Source organism: Phyllostomus discolor, chromosome 8 (assembly GCF_004126475.2).
Source record: "Phyllostomus discolor isolate MPI-MPIP mPhyDis1 chromosome 8, mPhyDis1.pri.v3, whole genome shotgun sequence".
Lineage (NCBI taxonomy): Eukaryota > Metazoa > Chordata > Mammalia > Chiroptera > Phyllostomidae > Phyllostomus > Phyllostomus discolor.
In genome coordinates this window covers 93,835,888-93,862,121 of record NC_040910.2, presented here as the reverse complement: position 1 = coordinate 93,862,121, position 26,234 = coordinate 93,835,888, and the positions used below count along the sequence as shown (strand labels likewise).

Sequence of the window (26,234 nt, the reverse complement as noted above, 5' to 3'; positions counted from 1 at the left end):
CCAGATCTTGCTCACAGTTTAATCAAAACCTAAGGTATCTCTTCATCTGGCTGTTCATCTGTATCCTTTAATGTACCCTACATTACATAATAAATCAGTAAATAGTTCAGTGAACTATTCTAGCAAATTATCAAATCGAAGGAGGGAATCACAAGAACCTCTAATTTATAGCTGGTTGATCAGAAGCGCAGTGACAACCTAGACTTCAGATTGGTATCTGAAGTGGGGGACAGAGGGGCTATCTTCTGGGACTGAGTCCTAAATCTGTGGAGTCTATGCTAACCCTAAAAAGACAGTGTCAGAATTGAAATGAATTGTAAGACACCCAGCTGGTGTCTGCAGAGCACTGGAGAATTTCTTGGTGTGGAGGAAAAAACCTATACATTTGGAATACAAAGTATTCAGTGAGTAGGAAAAAAGAGAGTTTTCCTTTTTAGCTAAGTACTTAATGCTCCAGCATTTCATTTTTACATTTCTGAAGGAACAAAACTACTGACAATAAATTTCTTCTTTACAAGCATATTCTCATATTACCAGGCAATTATATGAAAAAGTGAACAGAAAACAATGAAATGTCATTACTTACAATGTGTGACTCCAGCCAAAGTTTGGTAGAAAGTGGGAGTATCACTATCATCAGTGAGCGTCACATATACACCTCCAGACAACAGCCAACGAGAGAAAGTAAAAGCATCTTTGTTCAGAAAAAGCCAATTTCTAAACTTTTCATAGTTTACCTTTTCACCCTAAAATTAAAACAAGAAAACACAGTTTAGTCAAAACTTAAGACATTTTACTTGGACCATGCACAACTTGAAATCTGCAGTTAGTTGACATTTACCTGCAAAGGAAGAATTATCTAACACTATAGGCTGTAATCTTGGAAATCAACTACTTCAAAAAATAACTGCACTTCAGAACTTTCATTTGTATGAAATCTACATGCTAATTGCAACTTACTTTGTCAATTCATTAAAGCAGTGCACTGCTACTAATAAGCCATATTTTATTTGCTAAGGTATGTCCTGAAACCAGTAAATTGCATTTCTTTTAATATTAAATAAATCTAATTTATCATTTGCCTTATCCCTCTTTCTTTGGCACTTCAATCTGTCAGAATTAGCATATTTTAATTAAATATATATGAAATTAAGTGCTCTTTTAAATTTCATTGGCAAAATAAAAACAACTCTATGAGCCCTCAACCAGAAGGCATCAATGAAAACTTGTATTTACAAGTCAGCTAGAATACAAAAAGAAACAAGTAGATTTCTACTTCATTGCTTTTCTTTGCTAAATCTTTCTTTGCCATGCTAAATCTCTGGAGGAAAATAGTGCCCAGGCTAAGAAAGAATATCACATACATAACTATGCAAGTCAATCTCTTTAGAAAACAAGAGGACCTAGGTTGAGTGAGGGCCAGATGCTGTTATGAGAAAAAGGGAGATGCAACTCACACAGAAATACAATGAAGAATGACATTCAACAGCCTAACACCTCTAATTGTAATAGAGATATTAAGGGATACAAATAATTTATAATCTAAAAGAAGTATGGTAGAAATAATTCCTACATTGTTTAGTAACATCCTACTAGTACAGCAATATAATTAGCTTAGTAGTTTCCAAGCATGTAACAGTGTAATCCAAACACTCAAGACAACGAGTCTGGTTTTTCTGAATGGAAGAATATGGCATTAGACTTGCTACAGGTACATATGAGGACATTCATAAAATGTTTAGGAAATAAGGATCATAACCATATTTTTTCTTTACCATATGTTTAGTCTAGAGGGTTAGCAGTATAAATTCCACACACTGATGCTCATTTTCACACACGTTACCATCTCTGACATTGGGATAAGTCTTAAAATCAGTAATATCCTTAAATTATAACTAGAAGTTCAGATGTTGTTATAAGATATGCCTTATGTACCTAAGAAAGAAAAAGGCTGCCAATTATAAAAGTTACTTCTGCCCCCTGGCTGGCGTAGCTCAGTGGATTGAGCGCGGGCTGGGAACCAAAGTGTCCCAGGTTCGATTCCCACCCAGGGTACATTCCTGGGTTGCAGGCCATAACCCCCAGGAACCACACATTGATGTCTCTCTCTCTCTCTCTCCCTCCCTCCCTTCCCTCTCTAAAAATAAATAAATAAAATATATAAAAAAAAAGTTACTTCTACCAGCTTCATATATAGGTAATATTTATTGAGTATTTACAATATCCTGATTACCATTCTTAACATTTTTGTATTAATTTAATCTTTAAAGCAACTCTCTATAGGGAAATACTATTATCATCCCCATTTTACACATGAGAAAACTAAGGCACCAAAAAGTTATGTAGCCTTGGCATGTGTGGCTCAGTTGGCTGAAATGTCATCCTGTAAACCAAAAGGTCACAGGTTTGATTCCCAGTCAGGGCACATGCCTAGGCTGCAATTCAGTCCGCTGTCCAGGTAGGTGTTTCTCTTGCACTGATGTCTCTCCATGTCTGTCTCTGTCTCTCTCTCTCTGCTTCCCCACACCCCCTCTCTCTGTAATCAGTGGATGTATCCTCAGTTGAGGATTAAAAAAAAAAGTCATGTAATTTGTCCAAGATCATATACAGTGGCACAGATAGGATTCAGAGAAGTTTCTGTGTATAAGCTATATATCACGCTGCCCGTTTAAGTTAGTAAAACATAAAGTAACCTCTGAAATCCACCTCCTCATCTGGATCACTCCATATAACTACTAGCACCAAAATCCCATCTGTCAAACCTGACTTTTTATGTTTTTGAGTCATGGGTCTCAACTAAAAAATGAAGAAGGAAAGTCTCCTTTCATAAATTGTCTTAATAGTAGCCTAAAAAATTTCCAATACTATAAAACATAATTAAAAATAAATAGAATCTGAAACTGATACATCTTAAAAACAATATAAAACATGAATTTCCACTTTAAAAATCAACTACTAAAAACTTATTCAGTAAGAAAAAAAACCCCAACACAACTTCTATGTAGATTTCCTTAATAACATCATCTGTCAAGGATAATAAAGCCAACACAGAAAAAGCAGAGACCCATTCCATGTCACTTAAATTCAGGTGCTAGCTCCATATCTTTTAGCTAGAGTACATCTATTTATAGTTTTGAGGGGCTTTTTAGGAGTGCGGGGGGAAAAAAAAAAACCACCACAAAGCATTGTTATAGAAGGTCCAAACAGGCCTAGTCTAAATAAACTGATATTGAAACATGGTATTTTGAAAGCTAGGGTCTCAGATACAATCATCAGAAACATTACTCAAATCACAGCAGGTAAATACATCAAACAGCTGAATGAGATCAAATTAACCCATTTACAGTATTGGGTTTTTATCACCCATAAGTATCTAATGATTTACATAGCCTTACATATGAATATTCCAAAACCTTGACCTCCCATTTCTTTGATCTTCCCCCTTCCAAAGCTCCTGTCCTTCATACACTGCCTCAGCTATTTTCTACCATAATTTTATGATCCTTATAATAACCATTGCCCTTATTATAAATGCAATTTTAAGCCTCTCACCATGATAATTTCCTCTTTTTTAAAAAAAATATTTAATTTATTTTATTTTTTTAGAGAGGGAAGGGAGGGAGATAGAGAGAGAGCGAGAGAGAGAAACATCAATGTGCGGTTGCTGGGGGTTCTGGCCTGCAACCCAGGAATGTACCCTGGCTGGGAATCGAACCTGGGACACTTTGGTTCCCAGCCTGCACTCAACCCACTGAGCTACGCCAGCCAGGGCGATAATTTCCTCTTGAGTACACTCCTTCTAGCATCCTGACTCCAGTAATTTTTGAACTCCACAGGACCTACACCAATGACCTACACTCCACAATGCCAAATCTAATGATCATTTCTCAGTGATCAAAGGTCAACTCACTTGACCTTTCAATTTACTTGACATAAACATTCCTTCTTCTTAAAACATTTTTATCACTTGGCTTCCAGGACACCCTTCACATTTGGCTCTCTGCACAGGCAATTTCTTAGCTCCTGTTTTGGATTCCTCTTCATCTTGTCAATCTCTAAACAATGGAATACAGTATTCAGTCTTCTAATCTTGTTTTCTATCTACAAGCCAACAAATCCCTTCCCCTGAACTCCAACTTATCATGTCAAAAAGCATAGCTGACAACTCCACTTGAATGTCTAATGATTCTCAAATTTAATTATGTTGTAAACCTCTCAATACTGAAGCCCCAACCCCCCCTTCAGTAGTCTTAGCCATCTCAGTTAATGTCAACTCATTTACTAAATCAGGCCAAACACCTTAGTCATTTTCTTCTCTTTCTGTCACAGATCCTGTCAACCCTACCTTCAAAATAAATGCAGAATCTAAAAACAACTCACCACCTCCCTGCCACACCACGATCTTAATGGCCATCACCTTTTACTGTTACCATAAGTCAATCGGAGTGCCAGGGGGGTCTCTGCTCATTGGCCACAATGGCAGCATCAGAGGTTCCTACACTGAGCATGCTGAAAGCTAGAAAGATGAACAGATAAGGCTAGAGCATGTCAAAAGCTAGAAAGATATTCGGATTAGGGAAAAAGCCCTCCCTCCCTATCCCAAAAGAACTCTGGCTTGAGCAGGAAGACAGAGACGATCTTTGAGAAGGGAGTTCACCATTCTCCCAGGTTGTACAGGACCTGAATAAACCTCTTTCCTTTTGCACCAGCACCTGCCTCATGAGTTTGGCTTTTGTGGTGACAGGCAGCTAAACCTTCATTTTTTTTGTTTGGTAATATTACCTGGGTCATTTAGATACCTCAGTTGGACTCTGTCAAGCATACTCAACACACAAAAGCTAAAATGATCACGTTTTTTAAAAAATAATAAACAAAAACACAACTCATACACTCCTCTGCTCAAAACCCTCTAACACTTTCCATATCTCTAAGGGTGAAAGTCAAAGAACTCACACTGTCTCACAGGGTCATATATAATACTCGCATTCCACGCCACCCTGCCCCGCAACCTCTGTAACTTCATTTCCTATTACTCCCTAGCTCACTCTATTCCAGCTAAGGTGGCCTCTCTGTTGTTCCTTAGACATGTCAAGCACACTCCGATCTCAAGGTCTTTGCTATATTCTCTTCATGAAAAGTGCTTGCCCCAGGTATCTGGTTTTATCTCTCACTTCCTTTAAATTTTTTGTTCAAACGTCACATTATCTGACAAGTCTTTCCTAACTACTCTATACAAAATACTGACACTCGGCCAGCTCCTCCCTATTACCACCTATCTCCCTTACTCTATTTTATTTTCCCCTAATTTTTTCCTCTAGGTACCTGCTTTTGTACCTAAATTTTATTTTTTTTAAGATTTTATTTATTTAGTTAGTTAGTTTTAGAGAGAGTGGAAGGGAGAGAAACATCGATCCAGTTCCCCCTCGCACACCTCCAACCAGGAACCCGGCCCGGAACTCAGGCATGGACCCTGATTAGGAATCGAACCAGCCATGTTTTGGTTTGTGGTACAAAGTAGGATGTGGCCCATCCTACTGAGCCACACCAGTCAGGACTGTGCCTAAATTTTACTGAAGTGGGTGGCTAACCACATTTAATTCCCATCTATAAAATGGGAATGTCTTCCTAAACCTTTTAAAATGAAAAAAAAAAAATACACATTTTCCCCTATAATAAGCAAAGAATATTAACACATTTCACATCTCTGAAAAAAAATCCAATTATCTAGCCTGAAAAGATTAGATTACCTTTTTTCTGACCAGGACATGTCAGAAAAAGAAAACATACCTAGAGGGGAAAAAAACCCACACCTAGCCTAGTCTGTCTTGAAATACTGAAATACTATCACAGCAACTTCCAGTCAATATGTCAGAACCAAAAATGCAAGCAGCCAATCCTTTGCACCAAATACATAGAAATAGAAATACTGAGTAAAATGTAATACCATAACCACTACCAAAAACTGCATGGCCAAGCTCAAAAGCAAGAAAGGGAGTGGTAAAAACTAAAGCCAGGGAGTCCAAAGAGATATTAGAGCTAGGCATATGCATATGGTTACAGTACTAACAATCAATGCCTACATAGTTAGGAAGGTAAATACACTAAACTGAATAAAAACTCCCTGAACAAAACCATGAGCAGTGAAGAACTGTCATATCTGAAATGAAAGTAGGTCAAATAGCCACCCATAAGAAATTACACAGCACTGAGTGCCTCAGGAAAGGTTCAGGAACTTCTAAAGGGTTTTACTCTACCATCTCTAGGGATTTCTTCCATATGAGCAGACCTCTACAAAAAAAAAAAAAATTTTTTTCTCTGTAAAAAATACACATTTTTTATTGTTTACCTTTTATATAAAATAGGAAATTTATGAAGAGAAAAAGTGATAAATTTTTTAAATGTAAATTTTTCACAATGCAAATCAATTAATAAAATAAATAATAAAATAGGCCTTTGATGGGGCATACCAGAATGGCTCAAGGCAAATGAGTGATATACCTATATGTCCATGATAAAAAGCAACAGCACTATAATGTGAGCAATGCTCATGTTTTTATAGGATCACCTGTGTAAGCATGTGTGTGTTGGTGTGAGAGTGTGGGAGTATGTCTCCTTATACTGTAAATCCAGAGGGCTGTCTTTACAGTAGAACTGGGAACTTTCAGATTCACAAATATAGCAGTAGTATGTGTCATGTACCTTTGAGCATAAAACTCCGTTGAAGCACCAACTGTTAAATTCAAAATTTCAAGAATACATGCATATAAACACATCTATTCATCATAGCTAAATTCATTATACAACTTAGAGTTAATATGTTGTCATTAGGTAGAGATAAAATGCAAATCTTTAAATATACCTCCGAGAAACATTTCCTGAGTGTATCTGGGACTTTACCATCCACCACATGGAGCATTCTTTCCATTTCTTCCCGTGTAACATAACTTCCAGATTCACTTGCAAAAAGACTAAAAATGTCTAGGAGAAAGGAAAAATAATCTTATCATAAATTAAATATAACTTGGTGGAAGTAGGAAAGAAAAAGGCAACAATTATTGAGTGGTTATTACTACCAAGCACTTTATAAACACATAATTTATTCCTTGAGAAAGCCCAGCAATGTAAATTAAAGCAGCAATGTGGTATCTTTTCAATCATACCAAATTTGCAGAAATGTTTAGGTGTGAAGTACAAAGAGTCAATAATAATGTGGGAGAAACAGAAACTCTTATACACTGTTAATGAGAGTATGGATTACTACAACCACTTTATAGAACAATTTGCCAAAATCTAGTAAAGGTGAAGATGTATGCTAGAAATTCAGGGTCTTAGGCAACTCCACTCCTACCTTTGAGAAACTCTCACACATGTGCATGTCCATGAACACCAATGTTCACTAGAGTATTGTTTGTAATAGCAAAATTTAGGGGAAAAAAGATAAATGTCTATCAACAAACAAGTAGGTAAAGTGAGACGCAAATAAACATATATAATAAAACACTATATAACAGTGAGAATAAAGGAATTAAGTGTTTCAAGATGGGTAAATACCAAAAATATTCAGAGAAAAAGCAAACTGCAAAATAATCTTTATTATTTTGTACCATTAAAGTTTAAAATCTGCAAAAACAGTTGAACCTATGTTTAAGGATATGTAAAAATGTCATAAATGTATAAAACCTGTATGAGAAATGAGACATCACCAAAGTCATAAGAATGATAATCTCTGTAAAGGGAATGATGGGAATGAGACCATGGAGTGATATAAAGAGAGAACCCCATGTTGGAGATATTTTATTTCTTTAAAAACAAGATCTAAGACAAATACGATATAGTATTAAGAAATAATAAAGCTGGTTGAGGGTACACGTATGTATGCTTGAAATACTGCTATTATGGGTTGAACTATATCCCCAAATGAGGTATACTGAAATCCTAACCCCTGGGTACCTGTGGAATGTAGCCTTATTTGGAAAAAGAGATGACAGAAGGATATCCATCCCTCTGTAGGCCAGGTGGGTACCACTGTCGGCCCTCACATCCCATGGCCAATTCCTTTAGGGAGACTATATATTCCTGGAAAGCTCTGACCATCTGTTATGGGTTGAATTGTGGCACCCCAAACCCAAATATGGTGAATTCCTAACTCCAGTACCTAGAATGGGGTCTTTGTAGATATACAGTCAAACCTCAGTTCTCCTATGTCTTAGTTCTCAAACAATTCAGTTCTCAACCAAGTTGATGTAAAAAATATCTTCGTTGTCTAACAAACTTCAGGTCTCGATTCTCTACCTGACAACACTTTCATTTTCATACCCGTATGACCAGTCACCTGTCTCTCAGGTGACAAAGGAGATTTGATTTGCAAACAAATAGCTTTTCGAACAGTTTCCCAGAGAAATTAAGTTCAAGAACTGAGGTTCCACTGTAATCAATTTATGATGACATCATTAGGATGGATCCTAATATAATATGATTGATCCTAAGATGACAAGACAGATAGTTGGAAGAAAGCCATGTGATAAGACAGGAAGATTAGAGTAATGCAGCTGTAACTGCTGGCCAAGAACTGATGGCCACCCACTGAAGTTGGAAAGAAAAAAGGATTTTTCCCTATTAGTTTCAGAGGGTGCAAAACCTTGCTAACATCTTAATTTTGGACATCTAGCCTCCAGAACTGTGAGATAATACCTTTCTGTTGTTTCAAGCCACTTAGTTCATGACACTTTTGTTATTTCACCTCCAGGAAACTAATGAAATTTTATCATAAAAATGAAAAAAAATTTAAATAATGTGTTTGTCCTTGTGACTTAAAAAAATTGTTATTTTTAATTACTGGCTGCCTGGAGAGAGAGTATATGTTTATTGGTAGAGGGATGCTATTGAAAAAACTAGGATCACAGGTATACTCCTGTATATAAAATTGGGTTTATGGATATATTCATTATCTTGGTTGTGATAATATTGGTGTGTAAAGATATATGTCTCAAAACATACCAAAACGTATACTTTATACATGTGCATTTTACTGTATGTCAATTATACCTTGATGAAACTGTAAAAAGGGAAATGCATATCCTAGGAAACACGGATAGACAATAATCAACTAAGGTTATCTTCCCTTTCATGTTCAGAGAATAATTTGCCTACTTAGTAAGATTTAAAGGTCATGGATGAGGTTCTATCCCTTTCTAGGCTTAGAAAATTCACCTAATAAAATTAAATTCTGAAATTAAAGTAAAACCATTAAAAATAATTAAACTTTTAAACAAGGATCTGTATAAAACATTATCAAGTAAATGAGTATTTGTTTTTATTTGAGAAATAAAGAATAGCCTGCTAAAAATATACCAGAATTTTAAAAATAACAATTTTATTGAGATATAATGAATATTCCTTAAAATTCATCCCTTAAAAGTATACCATTCATGCCCTGGCTGGTGTGGCTCAGTGGGATAAACACTGGCTTGCAAACAGAAAGTTTGCTGATTTGATTCCCAGTCAGGGCACATGCCTGACTGGGTTGGGGGCCAGGTCCCCAGCTGGAGGCATGTGAGAGAAAGCTGATCGATGCTTCTCTCAGGCATCAACATTTCTCTCCCTCTTTCTCCTACCCTTTCCCTCTCTCTAAAAAATAAATAAAATCTTTAAATATGAATACAAATAAACATTAAATAAATAAATAAAAGTGTACAATTCAGGAGCTGGCCAAGTAGTTCAGTTGGTCAGAGTGTTGTCCCAATATATCAAGGTTGTGGGTTCGATCCCCAGTCAATGCACATACAGGAAGCAACCAAAGAACTGATAAATAAGTGAAACAAATACATCTTTCTCACTCTCCCTTCCTCCTTCTTGCCCTCCCTCTTTCTCCCCTGCATCCCTTCTTCCAAGATTTTTTAAAAATTTATTTTTTAAAGTGTAAATTCCAGTGTAATCTTCACCACTATCTAATTCCAGAACATTTTTATCACAAAAGGAAACCCCATACTCATTAGTAGTCACCCTCCATTTTCCTCTCCCCCAGCCTCCAGCAACCATTAGTTTATTTTCTATCTTTAAGGATTTGTTTAATCTAGACATATAAATAGAATCATATAATATACGACCTAATTTGACTTGAATGTATCACTTAGCATAATGTTTTCAGGTTCATCCATGTTGTAGCATGTATTGAGTTGGCCAAAAAGTTAACGGATTATCTTGCCCCATAATCACTTCTGTTTCACATTATTGTAAATGTGCGCTTTACATCACCTGTCAAAATTTGTATTAAAAATGGAACATTTTTGTTACGTGTAAATTGAGAATCACATGCAGAAATACGGTCAAGTTTTTTCACTTATGTGGAACCTAAATATTAAGATGATTAACATAATCAAGTTGATGCATGATTTTCAATGCTTGATTTGGATTTTTTTTTAAGATTTTATTTATTTTTAGAGAGAGAGGAGGAAGAGAAAGAGAGGGAGAGAAACACCAATGTGTGGTTGTCTCTCACGCATGCCCCCACTAGAGACCTGACCCACAACCCAGGCATGTGCCCTGACTGGGTGGGAATCAAACTGGTGATCCTCTGGTTTACAGGCCAACACTCAACCCATTGAGCCAGGGCTGATTTGGGTATTTTGAGTATGTCAGCTATCTCCCTCTTGGTAGAACGTTGATTGTTCTCAATTAATGTCTTGATTTGATCGCTATCGATTTCAACTGGTCTACCCAAACTGTGGAACACTGTCCAGTAAGAAATCTCTAGCATGAAACCTCACAAACCACTTTTGACATGTTCTCATTTTTTAAAAGATTTTATTTATTTAATTTTAGACAGAGAAGAAGGGAAGAAGAAAGAGAGGGAGAAAAATATCAGTGTGTGGTTGCCTCTCACATACCCCCTACTGGGGACCTGGCCTGTGACCCAGGCATGTGCCCTGAATGGGAATTGAACTGGCGACCCTTTGGTTTGCAGGGCGGCGTTCAATCCACTGAGCTGCACCAGCCAGGGCACACTTTTGACATGTTTCATCAGTCACAGCACCTTCTCCATAGACTGCACAAATTGTTTTTGCGTTTCACTTGCATTTTTACCTTTCTTACATAAAGCATACTATGCCAAAAATGTTATTTATTTTCTTCTACCTCCAATATTAAAACAGCTATACAAAAATTTATCAATTTTGATGGTTTTTTTAATGTATGCTGATGACAGCTGTCACAATCAAATCTAACAAAATCGTTTCAAATGAAGTTAAAGACAGCTGAGCACTTGCTACTGGAGCCATTATACAGTAAAAAACCACAAAAACTTCTTGGCCAATCCAATATCAGTTCTTTATTCTTTTTTATTGTTGAATAATATTCTATTATATGGATATAGTACATTTTTGTTAAATACAGTAGTTGATGGACACTGGGGTTCTCTTCATTTCTGTCCATTATGAACAGAGCTTCTATGAACATTCATGTACATTTAATGAATACAGTTGACCCTTGAACCACATGGGTCCACTTATACAGATTTTTATTTTTCAATAAATACCTGTACAGTTTTTCAGTCCACTGGTGGGAGTCCATGTATACAGAGGGCTGCCTGTATACAGTGATCCGTGCCATTTCATATAGTGGACTTGAGCATCTATGGATTTTATTATCCACAGGGAGTTCTGAAAACGAATCCCTTCCAGATAACAACGGACAGCTAAGTTTTGAGTGGGTCAAAAAGTTATACATAATTTTCAATGGCACAGAGGTTGGTCCCCCTAATCCCCTCATTGTTCCAGGATCAACTATGTGTTTTCAGTTTTCTTTGGTGTGTAACTAGGAGTGGAATTGCCAACTTGTAAGATAACTTCAGATTTAACAAAAGTTTGAGGAACTCCCAGTTTTCTCAAGTGGCCGCACTATTTTACACTTCCAACGGCAATGTATGAGGATTGCAACTTTCCCACATCCTCTTGGGTTAAAGTGGGGTCTTATTGTCATTTTCATTTACAATTCCCTAATAACTGATTATGTCGAGCATTTTTTCAAGTGTTTATTGGCCACTCATTTATCTTCTTTGGGGAAATGTTAATTCAAATCCTTTACTTGTCACCAGAAATCTGAGGTAAAATAATTCTGCACACACATCTATATGATCATTTCAAGATAATAAAAGTACTTACATTTTGCTTTCTCTTCATCTCTGCCTCTTGTAAGAAGGACGAGTCCAACTATTAAATTATTGAAGTGCAGTCCTTTTGATGTACCACCAAAAGAACAGTAAATCACCTATGAGAAAATAATAAAACCAACCTCAGTTGTTTCAGTTGTTGAGGAATTTGAGGCTGATAACAACTTCAAAAAATCTTGTCTCCATCAAACAAGGCCCTGGTAAACCAGTGAAATGATCTTCAGTTTCTCCTCCTTTTTCCTCTTTTACACTTTGTTATTGCACTGAACCAAGAATATGCTGCATCTATTCTTTTTTATAAGATTTTATTTATTTATTTTTAGAGAGAGAAAAGGAAAGGAGAAACAAAGGGAGAGAAATATTAATGTGTGGTTGTCACTCATGTGCCCTCCCCACTGGGGACCTGGCACACAACCCAGGCATGTGCCCTGACTGGGAATTGAACCAGCAAAACTTTGGTTCTCAGCCCATGGGGCTACACCAGCCAGGGCCTATGCTGCATCTATTTTAAAATACATATATCACTGGCTAACACACTGAATATTTATTCTGTCTCTTTGGAGTCCTTATCAAGGCCTAGGAAAATAAGCATCTTTTCCTTCAACAGCTCCAATAGTGTAATAAGGATTCTGTGGAATTAGAGAACCTCCTTCAATTTCTGTAAAACTTATACACATCATTTTGATCTGAAAGACTGACATTCTCCAACTGAATGTGTAACCATGCAGAAACTTCATTTCTTTAATATGACCTTTTCTTCTTTCCTTCCTTTTGATTTAAACTGGCCTCATCCAGCACCCTGACCCACCTACCTCCTTCTCCCTTGCATGTCCACTCCCTTAATCATTAAGCCCTCAGGACAATAAGGTTCTGGTCAGCATCAAATAATCTCAGGAACAAAGCCTCAGTCCCTTGACCACAAAGACAGAGTTTCAGTCAAACTAGAGATAACATCTAGGCCTCAGTTGTGTTCAGCTCCAGAATGACCCCACAAAACACATCCATGTGAAACCAGACAAAGTGATGCCATGTCTGACATCAGGAACAGATGCACTGATCAACTACCCCTTGCCTTGGTACCAGCCAATCAGTAGAGCCACAACCCTAACTTCCTTAGTCACCATGATTAATGATTTTTCCCCTATATAACCAACCCATACCCAAGAAACCATTGGGGACCCAGGTCTTTGAGCATTAGCTCATCTGGGACTTCAGGCATGGGCCACTTCCTCAACTAATAAATCCTTATGTTCTTTGCTGCAAACTTCTGTTCACATCTTCTTAGGCTTTGATGGGCACAAGCAAACAGACCCCTTTAGTCCAGTAACAAATGTTCAGAAGTACAATGGCAAATGTATCAAATGTTTTTACACCTTAAATTTACAGTTATATGTCAAATATTTTCAATTAAAATGGTAAAAAATAAAAAAAAATAAGTAAAGACTAAGGGATCCCAAAAGGCATGTTTTAAACTCTTAGAAATGGGCATTACAGTAATCGGAAATAAAGAAAAGCTATGCATAAAAAGAGAAAGCAACAGCAATCACATAATTCATTCATCTGACAATTCTTTGTTGATGCCTATTGTGCTACTGTGATATAATAAGAAATTTATATTTCATCTTCCTCCAGGTTCCTGACACAAGAGCTTCTAAAACCCTTGGAATTTCTGGATACCAGTGAAAGGAGTATCTTTTGTTATCCATAAGCCCCTTTCAACCACATCTGAGTGTATACTAATGAGGTGACTCCGGCACCCTTTACAAACCTACAGAATGAGAGCACCCAGTCAAAAAAAACTAACAATATAATTAAGGGCTGGAACTTTCAGCCCCACTCCCCAATCTCTAGGAAGGGAGGAGGGGCTGGAGATTAAGCCACTCACCAATGGCCAATGATTTAATAAATCATGCCTATGCAATGAAGCTTCTACACACACACACACACACACACACACACACACACAAAACAGTCAATCAATCAAAAAACCTCGATACCTCCTCGTACAACCAAGATTAGAAAACCAGTAATTTACAACAATAATTCACTATCAGAATAACACCCAGATCCGGCAGAGGATTTATTTGAATGGAAGTCGGGCAGCCAAGAAGCTGAAGTAGACCCATATATCCGGACTGGTAGGAGAAGACGAGCCAGGCGGGCGCGGGGCTGGCTCGGGTCAGCGGCGCGCGGAGGTCGGGGGAAGGTTTGGCGCAAACTCGGCGCAAAAGCCATCCGGCAAGCAAGAAGGCAGCGGTGATCCCTGAGTACGCAAGCTGTGGCTGGCAGACCCAGAGGGGCAGCGATTGTGGACCAGGGCAGAACTCACAGCCCGGAAGCCCAGACAAGGGCCTGAGTCCAGGGGAACGGAACTACCACCATTGTTTTCTCCCGCCCCGCTCCCGCTCCGCCCCGCCCCCACTTATAACATCACAATCTAGCGACTGGGGTGCCCAGCCCTGGTGAGCACCTAAGGCTCCGCCCCCCACCGTAACAAGAGCAACCAGACCGGAAAAAAAAAGGAGAGACGGGGGAAAAAAAAAAAACCATGTTTTCAACAGAGCAGATCAGTCCCCCAGGACTCATCCTTTTGAGCGACCAAGAATTAGCCAATCTATCAGATGCGCAGTTCAAAACACTGGTGATCAGAAAGCTCACGGAACTGGTTGATTTTGGACGAAATTTAGATGAAAGAATGCAGATTACCATAAAACAGATGCAGGAAGACACGCGGAGGAGAGCCAATAGTGAAAGGAAGGAATATGAGTCTCAAAACAATACAGTGGACCAGAAGGAAGATAGAATCAACCAAGCAGGAAAGCATGATGAAATAAGAATTCAAAAAATTGAGGAAAAGATTAAGAGCATCCAAGACACCCTTAAACGTTCCAATATCCGAATTATAGGGGTACCAGAATTGGAAGGGGAAAAGCAACAGATTGAGCACGTATTTGAACAAATAATAAAGGAGAACTTCCCCAATCTGGCAAAGGGAACAGTTTTCCAAGAAATCCAAGAAGCTCAGAGAGCCCCAAAGAAGTTGGACCCAAGAAGAAACACACCAAGGCACATCATAATTACATTAGCCAAGGTAAAAACGAAGGAGAGAATCCTAGAAGCAGCAAGAGGTAAGGGGACAGTAACCTACAAAGGAGTTCCCATCAGACTGTCAGCTGATTTCTCCAAAGAGACCTTACAGGCAAGAAGGGGCTGGAAAGAAATATTCCAAGTCATGAAAGACAAGGACCTACATCCCAGATTGCTCTATCCAGCAAAGCTCTCATTTAGAATGGAAGGGCAGATAAAGTGCTTCTCAGATAAGGTCAAGTTAAAGGAGTTCATCATCACCAAGCCCTTATTTTATGAAATGCTAAAGGGACTTATCTAAGAAAAGAAGATAAAGAAAAGACATGTATAGTAAAAGGACAGCAAACTCACAAATATTAACAACCACACCTAAAGCAAAACCAAAAGAAACTAAGTAAACAATTAGAACAGGAACAGAACCACAGAAATGGAGGGCACATGGAGGGTTAGCAGCAGGGGGGTGGGAGGAGGAGAGAGGGGGAAAAGGTATAGAGAATAAGTAGCATAGAATGTAGGTTGAAAATAGATAGGGGGAGGGCAAGAATAGTACGGGAAATGTAGAAACTAAAGAACTCATAAGTATGACACATGGACATGAACTAAAGGGGGAAATGTGGGTGGGAGGGGGTACAGGGTGGAGGGGAGAGAAGGGGGGAAATGGGACAAATGTAATAGCATAATCAATAAAATATATTAAAAAAAAAAAAAAAAAAAAAAAAAAAAAAAAAAACCTCAGGGTTGGTGAACCCATCAAGGTGCTCAAAAGGTAGAGTACTAAAAGGATAGTAAATTCCATGCACCATTCCCCTCCAACCTCCAATCTCCACGCCAATAACTTGCCCAATACAACCCTTTGCATTTGGTTGTTCCTCAGCTGCATCCTTTATTTATTTATTTATTTATTTATTTATTTATTTATTTTTGAATTACTGTATTGTTGTTCAATTATAGTTATCTGTATTTTCTCTCCACTCCCTCCAAATCCTCCTCCCTCCCTTGCTTCCATCCTCCCCCTTGGTTTTGTCCATGTGTCCTTTATAGTAGGTTCCTGAAAACCCTTCTCCCCTCTGTCCCCTCCTCGCTCTCCTCTGGCTATTGTTAGATTGTTCTTATTTTCAATGATTCTGGTTATATTTCATTTGTTTTTTTCTTTTGTTGATTATGTTCCAGTTAAAGGTGAGATCATATGGTATTTGTCCTTCACCACCTGGCTTATTTCACTTAGCATAATGCTCTCCAGTTCCATCCATGCTGTCTCAAAGTGTAGAAGCTCCTTCTTTCTCTCTGCTGTATAGAATTCCATTGTGTAAATGTACCATCGTTTTTTGATTCACTCATTTGCTGATAAGCACTTAGGTTGCTTCCAGCACTTGGCTATTGTAAGTTGTGCTGCTATGAACATTGGAGTGCATAGGTTCTTTTGGGTTGGTGTTTCAGGGCTCTTAGGGTATAATCCCAGCAGCAAAATTGCTGGATCAAAAGGCAGTTCCATTTTTAGTTTTCTGATGAAATTCCATACAGTTTTCCACAGTGCCTGCACCAGTCTGCATTCCCACCAACAGTGCACTAGGATTCCCTTTTCTCCACATCGTCTCCAACACCTGTTTGTTGATTTGTTTATGTTGGCCATTCTGACAGGTATGAGGTGGTATCTCACTGTGGTTTTAATTTGCATCTCTCTGATGGCTAGTGGTGCTGAGCATCTTTTCATGTGTCTCTGGGCTCTCTGTATGTCCTTCTTGGAGAAGTGTCTGTTCAAGTCTTTTGCCCATTTTTTAATTGGGTTTTTTGTCTTCCTGGAGTGGAGTCATGTAAGTTCTTTATACATTTTGAAGATCAAGCCCTTGTCCAAAGAGTCATTGGCAAATATGTTTTCCCATACAGTTGGCTCTCTTTTCATTTTAATGCTATTTTCCTTAGCCATGCAGAAGCTTTTTAATTTGATGAAGTCCCATTTGTTTGTTCTTTCCTTTATGTCCTTTGCTTTAGGAGACATATCCACGAAGATGTTGCTGCATGGAATGTCTGAGATTTTCCTGCCAATGTTTTCCTCTAGGACTTTTATGGTATTATGACTTATATTTGAGTCTTTTATCCACCTTGAATTTATTTTTGTGTATGATGTAGGTTTGTGATCATGTAGCTGTCCAGTTCTCCCAACACCCTGAGTTGTATCCTTTATAATAAAAAAAGTGGTAGCAGTACCATATTTTTCAGACCATAAGATACACCGAGGTTTTAGAGGAAAATAGGAAAAAAATTTTGAAGCAAAAAATGTAGTAAAATATCTAATAACATAAATAACATAATATTTCATCAATGTTAAGTGTAAATAGAATTCAACAGCAGCATTAACAACCATTATTCCTCCCAAATTGCAGGGGGAGGGGAGGGGCAGTTGTGTCTTATAGGAAAAATACGGTAACTAAAGTGCCTACCTGAGTGCAGTGAACCATTGCAGCAAATTATGGAACCTGACGAGGAAGTCATGGGAACCCCAAAATTTACAGCCAATTGGTTAGAAGTACGGGAGGTCTGGAACCTGCAACTGGCTTTTGAAGTAGGGGGCGGGGGGCAGACCTTTGGGGTCTGTTCTAACTCAGGGTAATTAGTATCAGAATTGAATTGAACTGTAGGACATCTAGATGGTATCCAGAGAACTTAAGAATTAATTGATGTTAACAAAAATAAAATCCATGTATTTGATGTCAGAAATGTTATGCTGTTTAAAAAAAAAAAATCTGATCTAGTATCTACCATGCAGAATTTTTGTCAATAAAATGCATGATTAAAGAATAATTCAAGAAATAAATTTAAATGAGTAATATAAAAATGAAAAATACATTCATTAAATGATATATATAAATATAATTAATAACACTCTGGCACCCGATGCTGAAAACTGCATATTCCTTGTGCCACTGATAGCAAAACCTAGCAAAAACTAGCCTAGAGAGATGGCTCCAGATCAGAATATAAAAAACAAAAAAAGACAAATCACTTTGTGGTATAAATATTATTAGTTGGCCCCTGCATATATTGGAGGAAGATAACAGAAAAAAACCCTCTATCCCTGGGGGAGAAGTAGAATCATTGAGAAAGTTTCTCCCTCAAAAATCCAGGGGCACAATATCTATGTAAAACTAAGACAGACTTCAGGCCAAGACAGAGGAATAGATGGACACACTGTACCTCCACGCACAACCAAGATTGGAACAACAACAATTTAGAGGCAGAATAACATCCAGAACTGACAGAAAATTGATCTGAATGTAAGTCGGACAGCCAAGAAGTTGAAATAGACCCATTCGTCCAGACCAGTAGGAAGGGTGGAGACGAGCAGCCAGGCGTGGGTTGCAGCGTGGAGAGCAGAGAAAGTTGGGCATGTAAGGAATCCAGGGGCGCGTAAGGCATTTGGGGTGTGCAAGATCACAGTGGGTGGACCCTGAGGCGCACAGAGAGACACCCAGCCTCACAGGAGAGGTCCTTGGAGGTCCCACGCGTGCACAGGCCCACCCACACGGGAATTGGCACCAGAGGGGCCGAGTTTGCTTGGGGGAAGCAGCAGAAGGGACTGAGGTCCCACGGAGAACGGAGCAACCGCCACTGTTCCCTCTCGACCCTGCTCCCAGATACAACGTCACAATCCAGTGACTGGCGTGCCCAGCCCTGGTGAACACCTAAGGCTCCGCCCCTCACCATAACAGGAGCGACCAGACGCCCCCCCCCCCCCAAAAAAAAAGAGAGAGAGAAAGAGATGGCTCAAACAGAAGCACAAATAAAAACCCCAGAACTCATCCTTTTAAGTGACCGAGAGATAGCCAATCTATCAGATGCACAGTTCAAAACACTGGTGATCAGCAAGCTCACAGAATTGGTTGATTTTGGTCACAAATTAGATGAACAAATGCAGGCTACGATAAGAGAAATGAAGGAAAATGCACAGGGAACCCATAGTGATGGGAAGCAAACTGGGACTCAAAACAATAGAGTGGACCAGAAGGAAGGAAGAAAGAACCAAACAGGAAAGAATAGAGAAATAAGAATTCAAAAAAATGAGGAGAAGCTTAGGAACTTCCAGGACATCTTTAAACGTTCTGATATCTGAATTATAGGGGTACCAGAAGGAAAAGAGAAAGAGCAACAGGTTGAAAACTTATTTGAACAAATAATGAAGGAGAACTTCCCTATTCTAGCAAAGTAAAGATATCCAGGAAGTCCAGGAAGCTCAGAGAGTCCCAAAGAAGGTGGAGGCAAGGAGGAACACACCAAGGTACATCATAATTACATTAGCCAAGGTAAAAATGAAGGAGAAAATCCTAGAAGCACCAAGAGATAAGGGGACATTCACCTACAAAGGAGTTCCCATCAGACTGTCAGCTGCTTTCTCAAAAGAGACCTCACAGGCAAGAAGGGGCTGGAAAGAAGTATTCCAAGTCATGAAAGGCAAGGACCTCCATCCAAGATTGCTCTATCCAGTTAAGCTTTCATTTATAAAGGAAGGGCAGATAAGGTGCTTCTCAGATAAGGTCAAGTTAAAGGAGTTCATCATCACCAATTCCTTATTGTATGAAATGTTAAAGGGACTTATCTAAGAAAAGAAGATAAAAAAAAAACATGTATAGTAAAATGACAGCAAACTCACAATTATTAACAACTACACCTAAAGCAAAACCAAAAGAAACTAAGCAAACAACTAGAACAGGAACAGAACCACAGAAATGGAAATCACATGGAGGGATAGCAACAGGAGAGTGGGAGGAGGAGAGAGGGGGGAAAAGGTACAGAGAATAAGTAGCACAGATTGTAGGTAGAAAATAGACAGGGGGAGGGTAAGAATAGTATGAGAAATGTAGAAGCTAAAGAACTTATAAGTATGACACATGGACATAAACTAAAGGGGGGAATGTGGGTGGGAGAGGGTATACAGGGTGAAGGGGGGAAATGGGACAACTGTAATAGCATAATCAATAAAATATTAAAAAAAAAAAACTAAGACAAACAGAACAGAAAATGTCCCCCACCCTAGCACACCTCACACCATACACAAAAATTAACATAATATGGATGAGACCTAAATGTAAGAGCCAAAACTCTTAGAGTAAAGTAAATCTTTGTGACCTTGAGTTATGCAATGGTTTCTTAATACAACACCAAAAACCACAAGTGATAAAAAGCATCTCAGCATCAAGCCACCATAGCTCCCAACCGCGTCCATGAGCATTTGTACTCAATCTTGATTTGTTTTGTGTATCCATTAACAAGACCTGCCCTAAGATCTTCATTTTATGCCATTTTGGCTAACAAAGGTTTCACAGGAACACTATTTTCAGATAGTAGAGGAAGTCTATATTTAAATTTGAAAGCATTTTATATTAATATGGACCCAAGTTTAAATTCCTTCCTTTAACTGGCAACTTATACTATCTCATTAAATTGCTAGTTATATCCTAAAATTAAAAATCCTAAATTCCAAATTTTTATATTATACTAGCATTTAGGACAAAAAGAAAATAGAAATATAGACACCCTGGACTCCAAGATGGATTTAGTCATACCAGTGAAGGAGAACAAACTCATGGATGTCAAAATGGAGGAGCTACCAGGCTGGATACTGATGCAGGATTTCACCCCTAAAGGCACTGCTGGAGTGTTTCAAAGAGGTTACTACCAGTATTATAACAACTATGTGAAGAAAGGGAGCGTCGCTGGGACATCTATGGTGCTGGTGGCTTACTGGCTTTTCAACTACTGCCTTATTTATAAAGAACTTGAGCAGTGACCCAGCCACCACCGAAGAGGGGGCCCAGTGTGGACTCCACGTTCCTGACCAGCCCCTCTGAATTAGTAATTCTAACATTACTAATAAAAGATATCTGGTTAAAAAAAATAATAAAATAGAAAGATGAATTCATTCTGAAACAGAGAACCCAGTAAGGTATAATAGGAAAAAAGCTAACCTTGTCATAAATTTGAAATGACAGAACAAGAAAGTAAATAATTTTACAAAAAAATACATGTAAGAGAATTAATGCAACATACATCCCCACCAAAAAAGATTAACACACACACACAACAAATGAAATCTCTATATCATGTAAACCACAATGTTCAAAAGCACATAACACAAGTTAGAAACAGAAACTGTCACTAATTAGGAATGATTAATTGAGGTTCTGTGTAATATACCAAACCTAAAATTGCTATCATAATTTTCACTGCTTTATTATTTTATTTTCATTTCACATTTAGAATGACATGATGCATATCTAAAAATATACCTATACTCTGGCTGGTGTAGCTCAGTGGATTGAGCATGGGCCTGTGAACCAAAGGGTCTCACAGTTCAATTCCCAGTCAGGGCACATGCCTGGGTTGTGGCCCAGGTCCCCAGCAAGGGGCACACAAGAGGCAACCACACATTGATGTTTCTTTCCCTTTCATTTTCCTTCTATACCTCTCCTTCCCTTCCCCTCTCTCTAAAAATAAATAAACCTTTAAAAATAAACAAATAAATAAAATATACCTATAAGATGGTAAGTTTATTATTTTTAGAAAGGAAATATTTACATCAACTTAGCACATTTTATATCTACCTAAAACTTTAGTAGAATTTAAAAGGGCCTTTACAAGTTCCAATAAACTAGTGTTTCATTCACAACATTTAGTTTTATAGAATTTAGTTAGGTTTTATTATCTGGAAAGATTTTAACACAAAATTTATAAAACATAATCTCAACAGAAAAATATGTCAGAGTTATAAAGTATATAAGAATCGGAGGCCAGTCACACAAATGGTTTCATGTTTATAATCTGTGGCTACTAAAGCTCAGAAGTACAAAAGAAGCAGAACAGCAAGTTTTGCAATATTCCATTTGGCCTCTAAGAACACAGCCATATTGACATTTAAAACATGACCTACCTACCTACTTAGCAAGAAAAATAATGGGGAATGGGATCAGATTAAATTTGTTAAAACCAGATGGCTGGGGTGGGGGGAGACATGGAGACAACTATACTTGAACAATAAAAAAACAAAGACATTTCTTAAAACCAGGAAGCCCCTCAAGATTTCAGGCTGGTGGGTATCTATCTCAAAGGAGAACCTAGAACACAAAGATTACCTCAGCAACCTTTGGAGGCACTCCATCCCCAAGGACTTCCCTGATGAAGCAGTGCTGGCCCATGTAATACGAGAGTCCACAGGTCCGCTTAAAGGCATCTTTTAGTCGTTTCAGCTCTACATCTGTAACTGCAATTCAGAAATAGAAGATGGATAAGAAGAGAATACAAGGCTCTCAAAATCTTTTCATTTTTTTCAACCCAGTTCCTAATAAAACTTGGCAAATATTACTTCTCTTCCTAGATGAGTAAAACAAACCCAAAGATACTTAGTCATAATTCTAATATTTTCTATTCTAACCTGGAAAATATGAAAATTCTTTTTAAATTAATTTTTAAATTGTATATTATTGATTATGCTATTAGACTTGTCCCAATTTTTACCCTTTGCCCCCCTCCACCCAACTTCCCTATTCCCTCAGACAAGCCCCCCACTGTTGTTCATGTCCATGGGTCACACATATGCTGGTATGTTCTTTGGCTCCTGTATTTCCTATGCTGTATTTTACATTCCTGTGACTGTTCTGTAACTACCAATTTGTACATCTTAATCCCTTCACTTTTTCGCCCATCTCCCTGACCCCTTTCTGGTTACCCATCTGGTAACCAACCACCTGCAACTATAATGTTCTAAACTCTTCACAGATTTACATATTTAATACTCTATTTTTTTATTGTTGATACTATAAACAATAAAAAAAATAAAAGGTAATACCTTTTTATTTTTAATAAAGATTTTATTTACTTATTTTTAGAGAGTGGGAAGGAGGGAGAAAGAGAGGGAGAAAAACATGATGTGTGAGAGAAACCTGGATCGGCTGCCTCTCACACACCCCCAGCTGGGGACCTGGCCTACAAACCAGGCATGTGCCCCAACTGGGAATCAACCAGCAACCCTTTGGTTTGCAGGCCACCGCTCAATCCACCAAGCCACACCAGCCAGGCCCAGATGTGCCTTTTTAAAGGGCTTTTCCAATTTTATTGTTATTCTGCTTTGTCTAGTCTTTCCACAGTATTATTTCTACTATTTCTTGACAGTATTTCAGCTAACCAATGATTTAAATTTCTGTAAGCCAACTCCCTAAGAATCTAATCATCATTTATAACATTGTTCCTATAGAGAAATAAATCTACAAAGTACATTAAAAATAGGCTTATTATTTCTTAGATTAAAAAAATATATTCCAATGGATCAGTTAATCAAGTATGTTTTTCTAACTCCACTAAATCTCTCAACAGTACAAACCTAATCTCTGACAATGAATAAGTCTACCAAAATGACATTTTCACAAATTTCTTTAAGCATTCACAATATTTTGTTTTGACTCTAAACTAATACAGAAGTATACCTTTTGAAGGTAATGCCAAAAATAACCATTCCTCCAAAGTTTCTAAAATATCTATTAGAGAGGAAAACTGATAAAATTTAGTTAACTAAACATAAAATTAGAATACAGAAGAAATCCCATTGACAAAAACAAAAACAAAAATCTACAAATATAACACAGACAAGAAAATTGAAAAGAACAGACTACATTACAGATCACATGAGTAGAATACAAAGGTAAGTACTAAATATATTAACAGACAAGATCTTTCTGCATGAGATCTGGATATCTACAAAGGAGAATATAAAAAGGATAATCTGGCCACTTGAAATAAATAAAAATGTATAGGAAGCAATCAGAAAAAAAGTTGGTCAGAACCTCACAACTTAGAAACAGTATTAGAAAAATGTAGATAATGCAAAATTCAAAGGAACAGAATACCAGTAAAGAAAGGCAACATTTAATAAAATATTGTTACTCTGTAGATGAAAAACAGCAAATACCACTCTGAAAACAGCAGTGCTAGGATAAGTATAATTTAGACATTTACCTGACCAAAGGCAGAAAATCAAATAAAGATTTTCTCAAAATCTTTTGATAATTGCCATCTTTTTCTTTGTCACTAAAAACAGATACCTTGTACTCAAATATTAAGTATTTGTACATTTACCCAGCATGTTATTGCTTCAAATGACTAAAAGAAACAAATTTTAAAAAATAATCACATGATATCAAATGAGGCAAATAAGATACAAACTGTATACAAGTCTTGTTCCAAAGCTTCTCAAAATTATTTTTTTAAATTTTACCAAACACTTTATGCCAAGCACTATTCTAGGTGTTTTAGAAATATTATTTCATTTAATCTTTATAACAGTTCTACAGAGTAGACACTGCTATTATTCCCATTTCACACAGGAGGAAGTTGAAAAACAAAAGTTATGTCACTAGCCCAAGGTCATACAGTTGATGAGTGGAAGAGGCAGAATTTGCATCCAAAGAGTCAGGTTACAGGGTCCCCACTTCTAATCTCTATGTTACACTTTAAAAAAAAATTGAATGCTGAGGTTATGGTAAAGTCAGTGTACTTTATCACTGGTGATAGCATGATACATAGGTAAAATCCTTTTGTAAAGTAATATGGCAATAATTAAGAAGAGCAGCCCTGGCTGGCGTAGCTCAGTGGATTGAGCGCAGATTGCAAACCAAAGTGTCGCAGGTTCGATTCCCAGTCAGGGTACATGCCTGGGTTGCAGGCCATGACCCCCAGCAACCGCACATTGATGTTTCTCTCTCTCTCTCTCTCTTTCTCCCTCCATTCCCTCTCTAAAAATAAATAAATAAAATCTTAAAAAAAAAAAAACAGAAGAGCCAGAAATATTCATATCCTTTCATCATGTTGGTTTCCTGGTAATTTCATTGAAAAACTAATCTGAGTATTTTTAAAGATGGTAATAAAGACTACATAGGAACATACAAATATACCCATGATATAATAAAAGTATACAAATATTTACATAAATAGTAATGTACAAAAAAAGGTTATTCTATTGGATAGTACTTGGGGTAATTCTTAACTATTACACAAGTAGTAAGTAAATGCATTCTTTTATTTTTATGCTATTACAGTTGTCCTATTTCCCTCCCTTTATTCCCCTCTATCATGCACAACCCTCCCACCCACACTCCCCACCCCGTTAGTTCATGTCCATGTATCACACATGTAAGCTCTTTGGCTTCTACATTTCCCATACTATTTCCTACACCTCCCCATATATTTTCTACCTAACATTTATACTACTTATTCCCTGTACCTTTCCCCTATTCCCCTCCCCACCTTCCCTGCTGATAACCATCCACGTGATCCCCATTTCTATGATTCTGTTCCTGTTCTAGTTGTTTGCTTAGTTCGTTTTTGTTTTGTTTTGTTTTTAGGTTGGGTTGTTCATACTCATGAGTTTGTTGTCATTTTACTGTTCAAATTTTTTATCTTCTTTTTCTTAGATAAGTCCCCTTAACATTTTGTATAAGGGCTTGCTGATGATGATGAATTCCTTTAACTTGACTTTATCTGGGAGGCACTTTATCTGCCCTTCCATTCTAAATGATAGTTTTGCCTGATAGAGGAATCTTGGATGTAGCCTTTCATGACTGCGAATACTTCTTTCCAGTCCCTTCTTGCCTACAAGATCTCTTTTGAGAAATCAGCTGACAGTCTGATGGGAACTCCTTTGTAGGTTACTGTCCCCTTATTTCTTGCTGCTTCTAGGATTCTCTCCTTCATTTTTACCTTGGCTAATGTAATTATGATGTGCCTTGGTGTGTGCTTCCTTGAGTCCAACTTCTTTGGGACTCTCTGAGTCTCCTAGACTTCCTGGAAGTCTATTTCCTTTGCCAGATTGGGGAAGTTCTCCATTATTTTTTCAAAGAAGTTTTCAATTTGTTGCTCTTCCTCTTCTCCTTCTGGTACCCCTATGATTTGGATGATGGAAAGTTTAAAGTTGTCCCAGAGGTTCCTAAGCCTCTCCTCA

At 37.7% G+C, this 26,234-nt stretch overlaps 1 protein-coding gene across 1 annotated transcript in view; it reads right to left on the bottom strand.

Annotated features, from left to right (window-relative positions):
• Nucleotides 1–26,234, bottom strand: part of USP32 (ubiquitin specific peptidase 32) — a 138,117-nt gene that overhangs the window by 79,607 nt on the left and 32,276 nt on the right. Inside the window, 4 exon segments of the mRNA XM_028521827.2 lie at nt 587–746; nt 6,860–6,978; nt 12,159–12,264; nt 22,378–22,505. Of these exon segments, the coding sequence (XP_028377628.1) occupies nt 587–746; nt 6,860–6,978; nt 12,159–12,264; nt 22,378–22,505 (513 nt within the window).